The 18,833-nt window shown below is 41.6% G+C and overlaps 1 protein-coding gene across 1 annotated transcript in view; it reads right to left on the reverse strand.

The window, feature by feature from the left end:
- cacna1aa (calcium channel, voltage-dependent, P/Q type, alpha 1A subunit, a) overlaps nucleotides 1-18,833 on the reverse strand; it is a 71,788-nt gene that overhangs the window by 36,373 nt on the left and 16,582 nt on the right. The window contains 21 exon segments of the mRNA XM_038698446.1: nucleotides 3,997-4,103; nucleotides 4,264-4,323; nucleotides 5,557-5,686; nucleotides 5,872-6,007; nucleotides 6,128-6,474; nucleotides 6,675-7,297; nucleotides 7,563-7,731; nucleotides 10,124-10,174; nucleotides 13,090-13,119; nucleotides 13,362-13,468; nucleotides 13,598-13,665; nucleotides 13,955-14,072; nucleotides 14,465-14,537; nucleotides 14,711-14,842; nucleotides 14,953-15,065; nucleotides 15,244-15,356; nucleotides 16,023-16,229; nucleotides 16,963-17,046; nucleotides 17,181-17,225; nucleotides 17,906-18,021; nucleotides 18,194-18,297. Of these exon segments, the coding sequence (XP_038554374.1) occupies nucleotides 3,997-4,103; nucleotides 4,264-4,323; nucleotides 5,557-5,686; nucleotides 5,872-6,007; nucleotides 6,128-6,474; nucleotides 6,675-7,297; nucleotides 7,563-7,731; nucleotides 10,124-10,174; nucleotides 13,090-13,119; nucleotides 13,362-13,468; nucleotides 13,598-13,665; nucleotides 13,955-14,072; nucleotides 14,465-14,537; nucleotides 14,711-14,842; nucleotides 14,953-15,065; nucleotides 15,244-15,356; nucleotides 16,023-16,229; nucleotides 16,963-17,046; nucleotides 17,181-17,225; nucleotides 17,906-18,021; nucleotides 18,194-18,297 (2,933 nt within the window).

Consider the following 18,833-nt stretch of genomic DNA (forward strand, 5'->3'; position numbering starts at 1 on the left):
ACAGAGAGAGAAAAAGAGAGAACACAAGGCCTGCTTTTTATAAGAGCAACCCTCCCACCCCATAGACTACTGTTTCCAGATCTAGCAAACACTTGCATATGTGTTTTAAGGTTTATGCATGCTCAATCTAGACTAAAAGCGTGACGAGAATACAGCACAATACTACTGCATTCATCTCTGACATTTCATTAGTGATGAGTATAAATGCCAGATGTTGCTTCTGAGAGTGACTATTACTAGTATTGTCATTCAGCTGGAAAAATACTACTGGATAATTTGATTACATTGTATTCTAATTCCACCAATATTTTCCAAATACAGTTGAGTCTATTATTATTATTATTATATATCTACAAAGCCGTAGATGTGAGCTAAGTCTATTAGACTGTACGTCTTAAATTACTGCCCACATATAAACAAACACATAATGCTTATCAGAACACTGCCTGGTGAAAAAGAATCTCAAAACGTCAAGGTATCCCTCTAAGGTAACTGAGGCCAGTCAGTAAGCATGCAAGTGTCTCTGTGTCGGGATCTTAGTCCAGCTACAGAAATGTGCAAGACAGCGACACAAGCGGTCCAAGACACCAGCAGCCCTCAGACCAGACTAATTGGATTAAAGGAGTGATAAACATCTGCAATGAGACTGCTGAGCCTTTCTGGAGTGCCGTTTGATTTCCACCAATTGAATTAAGGCCCTATCTGGATGTGTGCGAGTCTGTTCCGACTGGTTCGGATCTCCCCATCAGCCATTAGTGTCGTTAACCCCTATTATAACTAAGTCAGACATTACTGGTTCAACTGGCCTAATTGATTGTTTTGTGAGTTTGTCTTCATGTTAACATACAACATGACAACAGTTTTGTTTTCTCTGTGGCACTCAATTATTAGTATTTATTATCTGCTCACATTAACTGCCGTGCCATTTTTGTATGCTCTTTGATTTTGAATCTTTCTGTGATTACTTGAAGTTTCTTTGTCCAGTAATCTTCACCACTTTTAACACTGTGTCACTGCATACATCTATTTATTAGTCCATAGTTAACATTTCCCCGGGAAGTACAGACGTCACAGAGAGAGGAAATACAGACACATATAAAGTTGACCCACGTGTAAATATGAAACTCAAAGGTTAGAGGACACAAGTGTTAAGGACAGAAGCACACAGATATATACACACAAACAGAAACACAGACAGGTTTATGTGTACCACATACACAACTAGAAATCAGGGGAAAGAGTGTTAGTGAAACACACACAAAAAAGATGATTCAGAGAGAAAGACTGGTGCAAAAGTCAGTCTTATAGATGGGGCACCACCACTAGAACCCTGGAGCACCTGCTTAGTTCATATTTTCTTTATTGGACAAGCAATTTTTCATCTTCCTGCTGGCCCACAATCAGTAACATTGTACTACTGTGTTGAGTAGTAGGTGTTCAAACTGCTGAATTTGTCTTTGTATTTTTTCTTTATTCATTTTTATCCTCCTCAAGCACATGCTATATTGCTGCCATTTAGCCTCAACTAAGACAAGTTTGTTTGATACCATATCTTTATTCAAAGTGTGTATTTTCACATATAAGCTACAAAACCTAGACAGAGTCAGACCATGTTGAAACAGATCCCTCAACACAAAAAAGCTGACATTTTTCATTGATGAAACAAAATCATTTATGGAGAAGTCCACCAGAGAAGAGGCATTATAATATTAATTATAATAAAATATGTAAATTATATTGGTGGGTTTTCCTAAAGGTAATGGATACTGCTGGCCACAAACTACAGTGTAGACGCAGGTAACAGTACATTTTAAGAATTTATAGTAACTCTATAATGACCATGGTTAGAATGAGGTTAAAATATTCATTTTTTTCAATTTCATAAGTTTGTGAGATTTTTTTCTTCTTCGTATTCCTTGTTGACCCGAAATAACTATTGCGTGAACATTTTTGAGTCCAGGAGAATGAGGAAGAAGAAGTAAGAGAGTTGTCGGGTCTTGCTATGAACGGTGAAAGAGGTGAAGGGACGGAAGAAGAGCATAGGAGGAAAGGGAGATAATTATAAATAGGGACGGCTCAAGTCTTCTTTGGCTATAAGGAACAACTTCAGGTTTTACTGTAGTTCAGTTTCCACAGATTTAAGGCAATTTGAAAGCTGAGTGATCAGGTTCAAACTCCAGCTTAAAGGGAACAGCTTAAAGGAGCACTGAAGGGACAATGTTGCAGGACACCATGCTGGGTAAAATGCAAAGTGGAGGGGTTTGTTTTGGTTTACACTTGGCAAACTTCCTATCAGCTTATGATTCAAAGTCATCAAGAGTTAAGGCGGTACCAAATAGATCATCAAATGCATTATGCAGCATGCATTCAAATATTTATGTTTCTCAGCCATTTCCATCTTAGTTGACGTGGATAAGGAGACCTTGTGCGAATATGGATGTAGACCATCCTCATCAACAGAGTCTATGAAATTGGTGTCAGTTTCATTTCAATTCACTTCCACTGAAATAATTAATTATTTTTAAAAGATTAATGAAAAGGCTCATGTGGCCTCAAGAATTTAAAATTTAAGAGAGAAGAGAAGGCATTGCAAAATGAATGGCAAAGGAGCAAGCACACATGTCTAACGTTCCCAAACAGACTGGATCTATAGCTATAGTATTTTCTTGAAAGAGAAAATATTATATAATATATTCAGAAAATATTATGAAAGGTAAGCAAATGTCTTACTGAAGTGGTTAATAGGAAAGTGTGTCAGACCTTTATTCTGACTTCAGAATACCAATGAACGTTGACATTTACAGCAAGCTAAAATTGTGCTAAGCTCATACCATGTCAGATTTGCTTTGAGGGAAAGTACAAATGGTCATTTACTTGCACAGTGAATGTGTGGCAGGATCAACATAACTAGTTAATCTTTTTCTGATAGAAAATACAATATCCAATGGCCAGAGAATCTTGGCCTCCATGTGAGGATGCTTCTTGTGTCTGCCAGATCTACTGTCTACAACCTTTCCCCACACAGGTGTAACACACACAAGAGCACAAAAGCTAAACCTTTGTGTGGCACAGAAATTGTTGTTTCCTGAAAATACAGACTGGATTTTTAATAAAAAAGGATCAATTAGAACCTATCAAACAAACTACTTCAGCAGATGACCGGTGAAAGAATTTGTCGTAGGAAACAGTTTTACCATAATATACATATTGGACTGTATTACTTAAACTTTAAGTAACAGCAATATCACATTAGCTTTAATGTTGACTGCAGTCCTGGAGGTCTGCTTCCCCCCACCATGCAAAAGCATGACAGCAACTCCCAGAACTCATAATTCATGCTGTATACCCAGCATAGTCTCATAAACTAAATCCTAACTTAACGCAGTTATGCAGATGTTTTTTTATCCTCACAGTCATGCAGATCAAGTAGGGTTTAAAGTACCTGCTTTGCCGTGGAGAAGGGTGTGGAGATTTTTGGGAGCCAGCATGACCTGGCCAGGCTTTGCATGGGCATTTAACTCTAGAACGCCTTGGGCACTAAAGGGTTACAGGTGCAAAGGGTGGTCCTCACCTCTCACAGGGTTGAAGAAGAGGTAGATAGGAAGGGAATGCTTGGATACTATTTTTTAACATGTTGGGGAGTGTGGGATTGGTGGAGGGGCTTGGAAAAGACAGGAATGCGGGTGCAAAGTCAAATGAGAGATAAAAGGAAGAGGAAATGGCCATCTGTAGAGGACTGACCATTTGTAAGCATAGGTATGAAAAAAAGTTTAATGGAGGAGAAGACAACAGAGAGAGCATGAACGAACAGAAGTCAGGGAGAGATGAAGGAGAAAGGAGACGCAGAGAAAACCCAAAAATGAGCCACGGGTGAATAAAAAAATAACAGGGAGGGCTGTACTCCAAGGTACCAGTGAGGCAGTAGAGAGGCAGGAGAGAAGGAAGAGCAAGGAGGTAAGAGAGGAGAGAACAGAGGGAGGCTGGAGGGAGACTTACGTGAAGGCGAAGGCCACCAGAGCACCACTAACCACTATAAAGTCAAGGATGTTCCATAAGTCCCGGAAATAAGAGCCCTGGTGCAAGACCAATCCTAGATCCACCATCTGCAAGAGAAGAAGAGAACATATGAAATGTGAGCCCCTGAAAAATAGATGTGCAATTTGGCCTTAGTGTGAGATGAGAATTTGGGCAGGGGTTCTCACATACATACATCTGGAGGAAGCTGTGGATTCTTGATTCTTATTTTTTCTTGATTTGCCTTACCTTTATCAGCATCTCAAATGTGAACACTCCTGTGAAGACATAGTCGAAATAACGTAGAACCTGCACAAACGAAAAAGAGGGAATGATTTGCTGCTACATCATGCTAGTGGAAAAGAGTGACAGGTTGGTTATGTACAGTAGGGCTGAAACGATTTATCGATTAAATTGATTGCCAAGCAAAAGTAATCCTACTTCTTAAACAACGCATCAATGAATCGTGGAAATAATCTATTCGAATACTAAAATCATCGTTAGCTGCAGCCCTAACGTACAGTATGATTTCCAAATTCAGATGTTCAGACAATTATTTTAAACTTTAAATGTGCTGTACATTTTTACATTTTGCATTTAGCAGATGCTTTTGTCCAAAGCAACTTACAATAAGTACATTTCTCAGAAGAAAGTGAAAAAACAATAGGTTTCTGTTCTCTACTATTTTTTAAGAGCCAGGATTTATTTCTTTTTTGGCTATGCCAAGTCCAGGTGAACTCTGAACAACTGAGTCTTGAGTTACGTGCGGTAGCTGGTAAGCAACTCTGCTTCCTGACATTTGCCAGGAGCTCATTTCACCAATGCAACGCCTCAGCAGAGAAGAGTTGTGGCTTAGCTGAGTGACTTTTGCTTGCTCTGAGCGATGCCGTTGCAAGCAGACCAGCAGAGGTAGTTGAGCGGAGAGCTCGAGCTGTTGCATAAGGTCTGACTAACACCTGGAGGTAAGTGGGGGCAGTTTCATTGATAGCCTTTTAGGCCACTATGATTGTCATAAATCTGATGCGAGCTACTACAGGAGCCAGGGGAAGTTTTGGAAGATGGGGGTCACATGGTAGACCATTGGTAGATTAAATACGAGGCGTGCTGTGGCATTCTGTATACATTGCAGAATTTGATTGCGAACTGGGTGCTTTTTATTACCTGATATTTTAAGTGTATGTAAGTACACGTGGGAGAAGCAGTACTTACAAAGTGCATTGCATATAAATGTTTATTATACCTGCATAAACATGCTATACAAAAATAATCCATGAGTTTGTCTCCCTCTGGGTAAGATTTAAAAATTGTCCTTTAAATCATTAAAATGTTCTGTTATCAAAATAATAGGAGGAGATAATTATGTGATATGATTTATCTATTTATTGGTCCAACTCCACCGAGGGCTGGAGTGAGGCTACAAAGAAAAAAGCAACCACTATGTTAAATAAAAAACAAAATTAAAATGAATTGTTATAACATGTGTATACATAATATTTCATACAACAAAAGCATTGGTACATTAATCTTTGTCGACTTTCTCACATTGTTGCGAGGGGACTCGGGCCAGACAGGGTCTTCAGCAGCCAAGGCGATACTGCTCATGGCAATGACCAGCAGGATACACATCTCAAAATAACGCAAGGTGCAGATGTAGTGACACGCCCGCCGAAACCTAGGAGCACATAAAGAAATGTAGTTTTTTAATGCTATGCATGAGACCTGCTTTATAAGTACAATGTATGTGCTTTCTCCATCCAGTTGTGGATGTTGGCAGAATGCAGTCCTGTGTGTCAGCTTACGTGCATTTATATGGTGTAGGCAAGTGTGTGTGGATGTGTTTGTAACCATCCCACTTACGGGTTGGTGGTAGACAGGATGAACATGGAGCTGTAGGGAGGCATGGGCCTGGGTCCTCCTTCACCTCCCTTCTCGTCATCATCATCATCCTTATTCTCCTTCGCTGGCAGTGGCTCTGTGTTGGCATTCTTATTAACTGGATCAAAGAGGGAGAGAAAAAATGGGAGGTGATGGCATGAAAACAAAAGTTTATTCAAGGAAACACTTAAAGAAGAGTGAAGGTAAAGAAAACAACACACATGCCTGCTGCCCTTACCCTGCAGTATGGCATTGGTGGATGGAAAAATTGGCATGTCAACAGTTGTGTAGTCATGGTGGGGCAGCCTGATGACACTGTTGGCACGGTGGTGTGCAATGCTCCCATAGCTATCTAATGTGACCAAACTCCCATGAGTGCCACTGTTAGCAAGATGGAGGGCAGATCCAAAGCCAGAGGCCACAGTGTGGTTGGTAACTTGATCACCACCATCGCTTGGTGGGGTAGAGCCAGAGACCAGTTTGGTATTCATGAGGTTGTCCATGTCCTCACTGTACTGGCTGTCTTGCCTGGAGAGGCTCTTTTGAATAGGCCGGGTGGTAGAGAGGTTAGGGACACTGCATTCCCTAGAAAGAAGGAGTGAGAAGGAACAATTGGCGATAGAAAAGGAAAGTTGAGATGGAGAGAGGAGTGGAAAGAGAACAGGGAAGAAATACTGAGGATAAACATTAAGGATGAGAGGACATCACAACACAGACAAAAACTGCAACGTGAATATCCAACTGTTTGATATTTGCATATCTACAGCCAGGTGCAATGGACATACTTCCTTCTGTGCTGGCACATCCTCTTCCCCTCGCCCTCCGTGCCATGCCGATTTCTTCTTGGCCTCCTCTCACTGCCATCGCCACCTCCCTCCTGCTCTCCTCCTTCTCCACCGTCAAGTCCTTTGCTTTTATGTCTCCCTGTTTTTCCAGCCCCTCCCCTGCCATCCTCACCATCTTCTGCGCTTTTTCGGTGTGACCTGGGCTTCCGGTGTTCTGACTGCCCCCCCCCTCGGCTGCCGCTCCGGGTGTGGTGATGGCGCCTGGGCGGCCTCTCCTCTCCGCCTGGTCCAGGAATCACTGTAGCGTCCAATCGGATATGAGAGGCGTGGTGGTGGTGCTCACTTTTGCGGCTGCGCCTGCTCTCTGTGGACTCGCCCCGCTCCATGGGAGGCCTGATTGGACCTGAGCCTCCTCCACCACCCCCTCCAACTTGGCCACCCTGTTCGTGGAGGAGTGTTTGTCTGTGGAGCTCATCAGCAGGATGGTGCTGGCTGAAGCAGAGGTCCGAATTGTTTGCAGTGGTCTTGTTGGTGTTGTTGTTGCGGTTCTCATGGGGGTCAACCACCAAGGGTCGATCCAGGTGGGTCTTCATGTCTGGACGGATTTGACGTGAATAGTTCACCTGCAAGGAGAGAAGAGGAATGAGAGGCATTATAGAGAGAAAGAATGAAGATACAAAAGAGACATCTTTCTAGCTAGTGAAGAAGCAGCAAAATTTACTTCTACAAAATAAATGAACATTGCAACTGTAAATTACATTCACATTAAACTATAAATAAATAAATATCAGGAAAGCAACATGTTAACATAAGACATCATCATCATTGCCGTCACTTGTGTAAACTGATAGCACAAGTCTAGGGGCCTTTGTTTGCCTTGTCCTTTACATTGTTTTGCTCCCCATTGCCTGTCCTTGCCTTCCAGCGCTCGTCAGCGTCCAGCTCGTTATAGAGGGCCTCGCGACTGGACACCAGAGTCTGCCTCCTCAGCTCCTTGGTGCGTTGTTCCCACACTGACTTATTGATTCCCTTATTGTTGTTCTTCTGCTGCTCCTTACTGCAAAATGAAGCAGGGTGGAGAGAGAGGAGGGGATTGACAGCATTAAAGACCTGTTTAAAGACATGTGTTGTTGTGCAACTATAGACACAAAGCCATGAGAATGATGTGAAAACCAACACCAAAAATATAAGTACATAAAATAGCCAGGACATAAAGACACACTGGGAGCGACAGATATTTAAAAGAGTCATTTGGATGGACCTAATAGAACAAGGTTCTGGGTGTCTACACAGCTTGCCAAAGCACTGGACAGGACAGCCCTACTTTGGTAAACCATTTGGGGAAACAAAATGAAGGATAACACTGAGGCAAGATCAGAATTCATTATAATAATCTATAATGTACCTACCCAAACAGGCTTTCTGCAGGACAAAAAGCCAAAGTGGTACCTTAAATCCCCACCAATCTTAACTAACTAGATGGCAAAGTCACGCAAGAATCTGTTACGGTGACTGAGCGGCCTTTTTACTCGATCCAGAAACGAAGGTTACGATATGGAAACCCTTGGCAGGGCTTGTTGGTAGAGGGCTCCGCCTGTGCTTATAGAACTAGTGTTACTATATCATAACCTTTGTTCTATCTCACACAGCCCCGATGACTGTCCGCCCTAGCCGTGACAAGCCAAAGTCTATCACAACAAGCCCCGACTACCACATCACCTTAGTGACAGAATGGTAGGGCACCCCTGAAAAAAGCGCTGGACCAATAGGGGTTTGGCCGGATCATTAACACGTGGACTGCCCTGACTTCTCACTGGAATATCAGGCACCACCGGATCCTTACTTTACAGATCCTGGGTTGCACTTTGCGGGCACGGTAAGGATCAGATCTCTTCGACACACACCCTGCTGAAAGGGGTTGTAGACACTTTGAGTGGAATGTGCACGCACCACTGAGGGTGGGTCTGTTCCCGTCCGTGTACAGGCTTGGGAGACATACTGACAAAGCCAGCTGGCCAGGCTCTTCTTGGATAGGGTCTTACCGACTGCACTTTCACTGAAACAGATGAACAGCTGACCAGTGCGGCGAATGGGGGCTGTGTGCTCTACATAGGATGTTAGCCTAAGTGGGGTAGGGGGGTAGAAGGCATCCAGATTTAATGCCCTGGACCTGAACATGCTCCTTATATTCTTAAGAACAAAGGAGGGGTTTTGTCTCAATCCGGCTGCACTATGGTCACCATGAAGCAGCATGCAGCTGCCGACAGAGCACACAGCTTACTCACCTTCTTAGCAGAGGTCAGAGCTAGTAGCAAGGCTGTTTGAGAGATAGCATTTTCAATGAGGACTGCTCCAGGGGCTCATAAGGTGCAGAGCTTAGAGCCTCCAGCACAAGCAGAGTCCAACTGAGATGCCGAGAGACACGACATCGGCCGCTGTCTTCTCAGGCCCAAGCGCATCAGGAGCGGGTGGCTGTTCTTCACAGGAGAGATAGCTGTTGTGTACACCGTGATGGTTGAGTGTGACAGCCCCTTCTCCATCAGACCTTGCCGGAAAGAGAGAACAGATCCCACCGAACAGGTAGACAGATCCGTCTCCCTCTCAATGCATCAGCAATGAAAGCCTAACCACTTAGCTTTACAGTAAGACGTGGTGGAGACTGCCTGCCATCTAGATGGACTGTATGACCTCAGCAGATAGACCAGCCTGTGTCTGCCTCTCCCTTTCAGAAGCCAAACCTGGAGAGGCTGGTCCAATACCAGCATCGCGCATATGACGCCTCACTCTTGTGACAGAGCCCCCCAGGCCCCCAAGGTACAGGCCAGGGCTCTGTCAATGTCTGCTGCGTCACTTCTACCACAATGACACCGTTCCCGCCTCACCTAACTGGAGGGATGAGATGAGGTGGGGGGGAATGCATACAGCAACGCTTCCAGGGTGCATGTGCAAACGTTTCCATCCCCAGCAGGCAGTGGGTGTTGTGCCGGTTGGCAAACAAATCCACCTCCACTCTACCGAAGCAACGTGCACAATAAAAATTTCAGTGGGCAAGTGTGTGCGTGTGATTGGAGGAGGTAGTATCCATAGAGTCCAGTAGAGGGCGGAGCCTGTGTGAGATAGAACACCCCAAAACTCTGAGTTACCACATCCTTTCTTACCCTCCAAAACAGCTACCAGTAGTCAACGTGAACTCCATTTTTTTCTCAGGGCTAATAGTGAACCACAGTAAAGCAACAGCCGTACTGCCAGGTGCAGGCAACAGAAAATGTACTCTTAAAAATGAGCCAACACAAATAACAGCTAACGAAAGCCAGGTATGTACTTCATAAAGAAGTTAGGAACAAAGGGAGAAGGAAAGGAGGGTGTTCTAAAACACATAAGAAAGCAAGGAATGGTTGTAATCAATAAACAGAAGGGAATCAGAAATGAATAAACAAATAAATAAATACCAGTCCAGAAAGGGGTCGGTAGCGTTGTGACACTCACTGTGTACTTTGTTGCTGAGGAGGGAAACAGCTGGTGAGTGAGATGGCACGAAAGAACAGAAGGAGGATTTCATTCCAAAATGGGCTATCCATCCACTATTTATAAACAGTCTGTCTAAATTAAGTAAAATATATTTCTGAAATACAAAAACTGAACAAGAAATTGTAACATTTTTTTCCCCTAGAAGATTGAGCATTTTGGAATGCAACCCTTCACACACACAAAACACATATACCCAGACATTCACACGCACTCACCTCTGCAGCTTGTTCCATCTGCAAATCTAAAACAATCCTATTTATTTTTCACTGTCCTCGTTTTCGCAGTCTCACAAATTTCATCTTTCTTGCATCACTCACTCACCCTGCGTGACTACCGCTTTTCTGTCCTGATGATTTCTTACAATATCTTTTTCAAGTCCTAACATTATCTCTGATATTCCTATTTGTCTGTACAATATCTTTAATTAGAAATTTGAATTTTATTTTTCATTTTTAGCTAACCTTTTCCAGTCAATTACATTCTTGATCTACAAATCCTTCATTTCTCTCTCTCTTTTTTGTTTATATTATTTATTTAAAAGTGCTGTTTGCGGTTTTCTGTCTTTACTTTTGCAGTTCTTCATCAAATTCCTCCTCCTCCATCTTAAAATAACACTACATTACACTAGAAAAGCTTCCAAAAGTTCACACGTTTACCATACACACGTACATCTTTTCATTGTGATTTGTGTCCACTAAAATTCGTGATGTACTCATACTGGCAGCATGCTGATGAGGAATGACCCTACAACGGTTACATCAAGATTAAAAAAACAATATAATATATAATAACATGTTATGCTTTACTATAGAGCATGCTAACAGTTTAGCACACAGCAAAGCTAAATGGAAAAACTAAAAAAAATATTTATCACAAACTGCCGTGCATTAATGACTGAAAACCCATTAGGGAAACTATTTACAGCCTTGTACACTCACACCATTAAAGTGATTAAAAACGGATTTACTACATTGTTGCTGTATTCCTGTAATCTGATTGTATGGATGTTTAAGGGTTCACTGTGTTTCATTCATAAATGCGTGTGCTAGCATGTAGCCTTACAACTGTTCTCTGTGGGTTTTATGTAGCTTTCATGGCAGCGTCCTTCCTGAATACACCACAGAACATCTTCTTAAGAGAATCTTCATGCACCACTGATATTCCCAAGTTTAAAAAGCTTGGAAATACAAGAACTATCTCCATTGGAATTTCCATGTCTTTCTCTTTTGTTGTGCTACGGAAATGAAGGATTTGGATTTACAGTGGAATGTAACGCCCATTACAGTCCTACATTGCTAGTACTGTGATCTAATCAAAGACTCATCTCTACCCTAGTTTCTTAGAGTTGCTACAGGATTCTAGTTCAGTACGCAAGTGAAGCTTTTCTGGCTGAACCAGCACATACAGTTTCTTTATTTCCCATACACACACACACCACACACACACACCACACATACATACATACAGTATCTCACTTTTTAGGGGTGTACTCACTTTTGTTGCCAGCAGTTTAGACATTTATGGCTGTGTGATGTGTTATTTTGAGGGGACAGCAAATTTATGCAAGCTGTACACTCACTACTTTACATTGAAGAAAAATGCCATTTCTTCAGTGTTGTCACATGAAGAGATACAATCAAATATTTACAATAATGTGAGGGGTGTACTCACTTTTGTGAGATACTGCATATACAAGTGCATTGTACTGAAAAATAAATATTTAACCTTCATAGGACTGTCAGCTAAAATAAAATTTACTGATACACAGACACAAATGCTCACAGCACGGTGAAGTACACTACATACACCACATAAAGTAACAAGAAACAGTGTGATTCACGAAATGATGAACATGTTATGAGCTTTACCTCTTGGGCACATTTGATAATATGTGTGTGATATAAAGTGGGCAGAGGCTGATGTACCAAAGGCGTAAAGGTCAGAGCTGTGTGTATGTGTTGTGTGTGTTGTCTGTTTTCTATGTGTGATATTTCTCGGCACAGACTCAGGCTCCCCTGTAGTGCTTTTTTAGGGACAGACAATGGTGTGTTATGTGTACATCTCTATGTGTGAGAGTGTGTGAACTTTACCAGGAGTGAAAGGAAAGACCCCTGTGTATACAGAAAAAAGAGATCAAAGACTCTGACTCTCCTGAACAGAGGAGGGCTGACCCAGATCAATCCAACACTTGCTTGTGTGTGTGTGTGTGTGTGTGTGTGTGTTTTAGTATTCACAAAAGAGTGTGACAAAGAGAAAGATAAATAAAAAGAAGAAAAGAGAGGGAGAAAGAAGCAAGTGCATGCATGTTTTACTTTATCACAAAACTTCTGTGGTCAGATAAAAAAACCTCACTTTAACTACGCATGTCTACCTATGGGTGTTAAAAAACAAACGGGATGATCATTTATTCCAAGCAAGGCAAAGAAATGTAGTTGTTACTGTGTAGCATATGAACAGTGTTGCTGAATGTGCCCATAAAAGACCGCAGAACAAAAGCTGTTTCACACCACTGTGATGAGAAAATGTGCTGAATGTACACAAAAAATTCATGCAGAATTTCTGCATAAAATCTGTCCGCACCTAGTGCAATGTGAATTTGCTTCATTTTAAACAAAGATAGAAAAATCACTTTGGATGAGGGTAATTTGGCTAAAGAATTGCAGCACTGACAACACAGTCCTTATTTTTAACCTGAAATTATAACAGGAGCGATTTAGGCGGCATTTCCGAAGGTCAGCATGGTTCCAATCCAAAATTAAACAACATCAAGGAGTGTGCTTTAGGTCAGTATATTAATGTAGTCTTTTGACGTGGGCTAAGTTCTGTGAGACCATAAACTGTGATGTAAAAGCTTTTTGCAATAACATCACCATTTTCAGACTGATACCTGATGAAGTGCTGTGGTAAGGGTCCAAACCTAAACAGATGACAGAGGTTTATCAACAATTTTCCTCATTCCAATAACTCTTTGTGTTAGTGCAGTACACTGTGCTTTCTCTAAGGTGCTTAATTTTGCATAAGTACTTGACTCCTAGTCGCTGAAAGAATTTCTGTAAAGATATATGTGCAATTGTTTAGCCCTAAAAGTCCTGCCTGTGAAAAAGGTTTCAAATGGATATAAAAACAGGAGTGCAACAGTAACAGAGAAAAAAACCTCACGCTGCAATGGAGAGGTTGGCAGCAGATAGCGGGCTGACTTCAGCCACCTCCTTGGCTTTCTGCAGGGCGATCTTCTGACTGGCGGCCTCCTCTTCCTCTTGTTCATCCTGCAGAGAGAGAGAGAGTGAGAGAGAGCGAGATCAGAAATAAGCAAAGATGAATGAAGTGGGAATAATGAAACTGAATGAATGAAAGACAAGGAATCATTGAGTAGAGGAGCATAACTCTTAGTGTACCTTGGTCAGTTCCTGTGCATTGGCCAAATTGTCTACAGCGATAGCCAAGAACACATTCAGCAGAGTGTCTGAGCACAGAGTTAAAGGAAATCCAGCATGTAGGAGTTTGTTTGTACACATCATTCATATACAGTAATTGGCTAAAACACTTGGTATGCTGTAACTGTTGGACAAATGACACAAGAAACAAGGTCAGATCCCTTACCAGTTTATGGTGATTAACACAAACTAAAAAGTGTCAAGATCTGTGTATTCGGTCCGAAGTCAGTAAGTAAAACACAAAAAAGAAATGTAACTGCAAATTTCTAGTATAGTGTGTTTTGTGTGCTTCTTTGCATTTTTACAGTCAAGGGATACAGTTGCCGAAAAGCGTGAGCACGATGAAGAAGACAGAGAAGGCCATGCCCTTGTTGACTCCGCCCTGAGATTGGATGCCATCGTACATCACCATGTTCCAGTCCTCACCGGTCAGGATCTGACACACACACACACACACACACACAAAAAAAATTGTCAAACAATTCCATATTCACAAATACTACAAGTACAAAACATGATTAGATTAATTATGCTTTGAAATAGAAAACATAAACACACAATATGTATTAATTTAAAATGCTATAGTCAAAACACCCTCGAGCATAATCACACCGTAACCACGTAGACAAGCTTTAACCAAATTATGCTGGTGACTAATGACATTTAAAAATTTTAATGTAGCATTCTACATGTTATATCACTTTCTCGTGTGCAAATCCTCTTTAATCCTTTAATCATTTAGTCTTAATCCAGGCCTTCTCTTCTCCCACCATTCCCCTCCCAGCCTCTCCCTCCCTTCCTCCCCTTTACATTGTTTCCTGTCCTCACCTGGAACACTGTCATTATTGCTGCAGGGAAAGTATCAAAGTTGGTCGGAGGAGTGCCAGTTTCAAAATTAAACCTAGCAGGGGAAATTAAATGGGAGAAGGAGATATTAAAGAAAAGTGTGAGGGTAAAAACATGGAAGCATCATCAGTACAGGTAGAAAATCAGATGTAGACTATTGAAAAGGAAGGAGAAGAGGAGAGTGAAATACAGATAGAGAAGCCACATTAAAAGGAAAACAGGACTCACTGTCCTCCGAAGAGCTGCATGCCCAGCAGAGCAAAGACAACTATGAAGAGGAAGAGCAGGAAGAGCAAGCTGATGATGGACTTCATGGAGTTGAGCAGAGAGACAACAAGGTTACGCAAAGATGCCCAGTACCTGAAAAAAGTAGACAGAACGTGTGTGTTTAATTGTGTGATATTATTACTGTTATTATTATATGAACATACTAAATAATAGAGAAAACAACTATTATACAGTAGACTCACTTGGTGACTTTGAAGATTCTCAATAACCTGAGAGCTCGTAACACACTAATGCCAAACGATGTCCCCGGCTGGATGATGGACCACAGCACTTCAAATATGCTACCACATATCACCTAATACAAACACAAAAATAACGAAAAATAATAGCATATGCAAGCACACGGTTTTTCCATCATAATGAGCAAATAATGTGCACACATCAGCATATCTCCAATGCATTTTGCACCTGCTTGTGAGTTTGTGCTCGAGTGTTTTTGTGTGGGGGTGTGTGCCAAGTGCTGCGGGACTCACAATGCAGTCAAAGCAGTTGAAGGAGGAGTTGAGGTAGGCCTGCTTGCCCAGGCCATACATCTTTACAAACATCTCCGTCAAGAATATCCCCAGGAAGGTGAATTCAGCAAAATCTACATGACGGGAAGAAGCCAAGAAGAGAGGAGAGGGAAGAGCTCAAAAGTGAGAGGAGACCATCAATCCCTGTATCCTTCAACCTGTATCTGCAAATTATGCACCCACCCGTCCATCAGCCATCCATCCATCCCCCCACCCACCAATCCATCCATTCGTGTCGTCTGTAAGGAAGGGCACTGTTTTATGATATATGTATTGAATAGAAAATGCTATTTTGTGATTTGGGTTTATAAAAAAAGTCTGTAATTTGTATCAATGGTATGAATTCAAAAGAATTTCCCACTCCTCCTGTAAGCTCTACCTCTTACTGTGTTGTTTTGTAGCCTGGGTTACACCTTTGGTAGTACAAAAAGTATAAAACAGGGAACCAATCCATAAACTATTTTCATTTCTCATTTAATTTCATTTTATCCCATTTGTGAATGTCTGAGCGAAACACAAGAGAAAATCTGTGCGAAAGGAAGATGTTGTATGTTTGGATGTGCTGGTTGGGTCGGCTCTTTCGTGGATTTAGTCACATTCACTAAAGAATCTGTTCACCCACTCCCTTCCAGTAATCTGTGATGAAACTATTAACTAAACTATTAACTATTTTTGTGGGAAAAAAATCTGTGCATGCTTGCACCAAACTATGCATGTATCACCCCCGCCCACCTACTCACATAAAAAATCTGAAAGTGCTTCTGGCTGGTCGTAATGCACTACTGCCACACACATTGTGTTGAGGCCCACCAAACACAGCACGGTCCAGTAGAAGGCCTGGGACTTAACAATGTGTCGGATTAAGAAGCGTAGCCGTCGCTCACGCCGCTTGAAAGTTGATCCTTCGAGCTTGGAGCTCTTCAAGCTGGCACGGGCAAATGGTGACCCTGGAAGGGCAAGCAAGGCACATTGTAAGTTATTAGTGTTACAATAAAGTGGACAGTGGTTTATTGGTATGGTTGTGTACATTAAGGATGTAAACAGAGTAATAAGCTTCTTTAATTTACCACAATCTTTGTATCTCTGTCAAGACCAACAAGGAAAATAATATTTTAGTACTGACTTTTTGCTTGTTGGAATATTCCATTGAGTGCTAAGCAAAAAGTCAGAGCTGAATATTCTTTTCCTTGTTGGTATTGACCACTATGCAAAGATTGTGGTAAATGAAAGAAGCTGATTATCTGTACTCTTCTTAGCAAACTGTGCTGCCCCAATTACATCATGACAACATGTCTTTACATAGAATATAAAAAAATCATTGGGAGAAAACAGAAAGAACTGTTCTGCATCAGAGGCGTGGAGAAAGAGGGGTTGTAAGGAGAGCAGTAGGGAGGAGGTAACAAGGGCAGGTCAGAGAAAGGAAAGGTAGAAAATGAGGAGGGCTGGAGACGGGGGGGAAAGTAACATGAGGAGAGAAGTGCAGAGCAGCGGAGGACAGGAGAGGGAAGGAGAGGAGGGTCAGGTAATGCTGATATGCAAGATAAGATAGCATCTGTATGTTCCTGTGGTTTGCCTTTGAGACTGTGTGTGTGTGTGTGTGTGTGTGTGTGTGTGTGTGTGTGTGTGTGTGTGTGTGTGTGTGTGTGTGTGTGTGTTTGAGAAAGAGAGAGTGTATCTCACCTACTGCCAGATCTCCCTCCCCTTCCTCTGGGTTTAGAAGCTCAGCTTTGTTTTTATGGTTCTTTGTGGCTCTCCTACGGGAGCCTGTAATAGAAAAAAAGCATGTGTGTTTAATCTATAACACAACAGTACTGGTGTGCTTGAATGTCTGAAAGAATCAATTTATTTATTTCTTAAAAATTGCACACATGCACAAACAAAAATCTGCAAATTCATACCATCATATTCATTTTCATTGTCATCATCTGCCAAGATGACCTCTTCTACAAAACACACACAGAAATGTTAATACAGTATACAGCCGCATTAAATTTATCTTTGATGACTTCCACAATATCTATCAATCTTTTATTTATCATCAATTGCCATTTCTCATTTTAATTACAACCGGGAAGTCTTTGGCCTGCACCTGTGCTTGTTACTCATCCCTCCCTCTTTTGTTTTTCAGCTTCCTTGTTTTTATGTAGATTGTCTTTTCAAGAAGATCAAAGGTCTGTCCTTTCTATCTGCCCCTTTATCTGCTCCTTCCAACATCCAACCCCCCGTTCCTCTTATCTTCTCTACATCTTTCCTGCCCTCAGTAGATGGTTCACAGTAAAAAGACAAGAGAGCGAAAGAGAACAACGGGCAAACAGTGGGTCTTCCCTGTTCAAACTGCGGTACTGTATGTCACTACAAAGCTGTTTTCTCGCACATAAAATGCAATTTAACATACTGACACAAAACATTATCACATGTTGCTTTAAAACTAACTGTTTAAGCTAATAATAATCCCATGACTACATGTACTGCAGCTGCTTCATAGTAAAATCCACAGAATTCTCTGTGTTTATAGGCAGGCTAGGAAAACTGTACTATGATAACATACACAGGTATTTTTTGCAAATGTTTTTATGGTTCAATGTGTCTTTTTGTATAAAAAATTACCACCCATTGCACATACCAGCTTTGCAAATCCATTCCAGATAACCATTGAGTTCCCTTTCAATCTGCTGCTGTCTCCTGAGCTTCAGGAACTCGCTCCTGTTCTCCACACGCTCTCTCTCTTTGGCAAACTCCCTGCAAACACACACACGCACACCACATTTTTAGTGCGACAATAGATCACAAACATTTTTAAATCTATTTCAAAATCTATCAAACTATCAGTTTATATGAGATGAAAAACTGACGAATAAACAACCTTTACACTCTCTTTGTCACAAGTGCTCTCTCACAAACAGACACTTACCCGGACAACACACCCAGCACCAGGTTGAGCATGAAGAAGGAGCCGATGATGATGAGGGGGATGAAGTACATCCAGTTCCATGCACTCCCTGAGGCATCGTTGCTCTGGAAACACACACACACACACACACACACACACAGAGTAATCAATGTTTTGCTCTAAGCCTCTGAACTTGATATAATAGCATATAAGCTAACACAAAGGTCATTTACAAGTTTATTAAAGTGAGCTCTGGGAAATAATGACCAAATATTTGATCGAGTGAGACATTAGACATTCTTGTGACCCCACCAAAAGAAGAATATATAAAATGTATAACCAGTAGGCTGTGGGCTGCTTTAGAACATGTAGAATATGTCCGTGAAACATGCAGTGGGACTGTACAGCCTGAATCAACTGCAATGACATATGTTTTGGTCTGTCTGTGCTAAAGTTAAGGCTAGGTTAACATCTGTCTTGGGAAAACATACACTAAAGAAAACACCAGTGAAATTGACCCTTCTAAGCCACGCCCCCCTTAGTTACTGTTGCTAAGTCCAATAAACTGTAGGACCTGTCTTACGTTTATCAAAGCTGTGCCACTGTCTATAACTGCACTCCTTGGAGAAATACTGTCTAATTTCTGGAAAAAAGCAATTTC

Source organism: Micropterus salmoides, unplaced genomic scaffold, assembly GCF_014851395.1.
Source record: "Micropterus salmoides isolate LMB-PRFRI ecotype aquatic unplaced genomic scaffold, ASM1485139v1 Ms_hic_scaffold_10, whole genome shotgun sequence".
Taxonomy (NCBI): domain Eukaryota; kingdom Metazoa; phylum Chordata; class Actinopteri; order Centrarchiformes; family Centrarchidae; genus Micropterus; species Micropterus salmoides.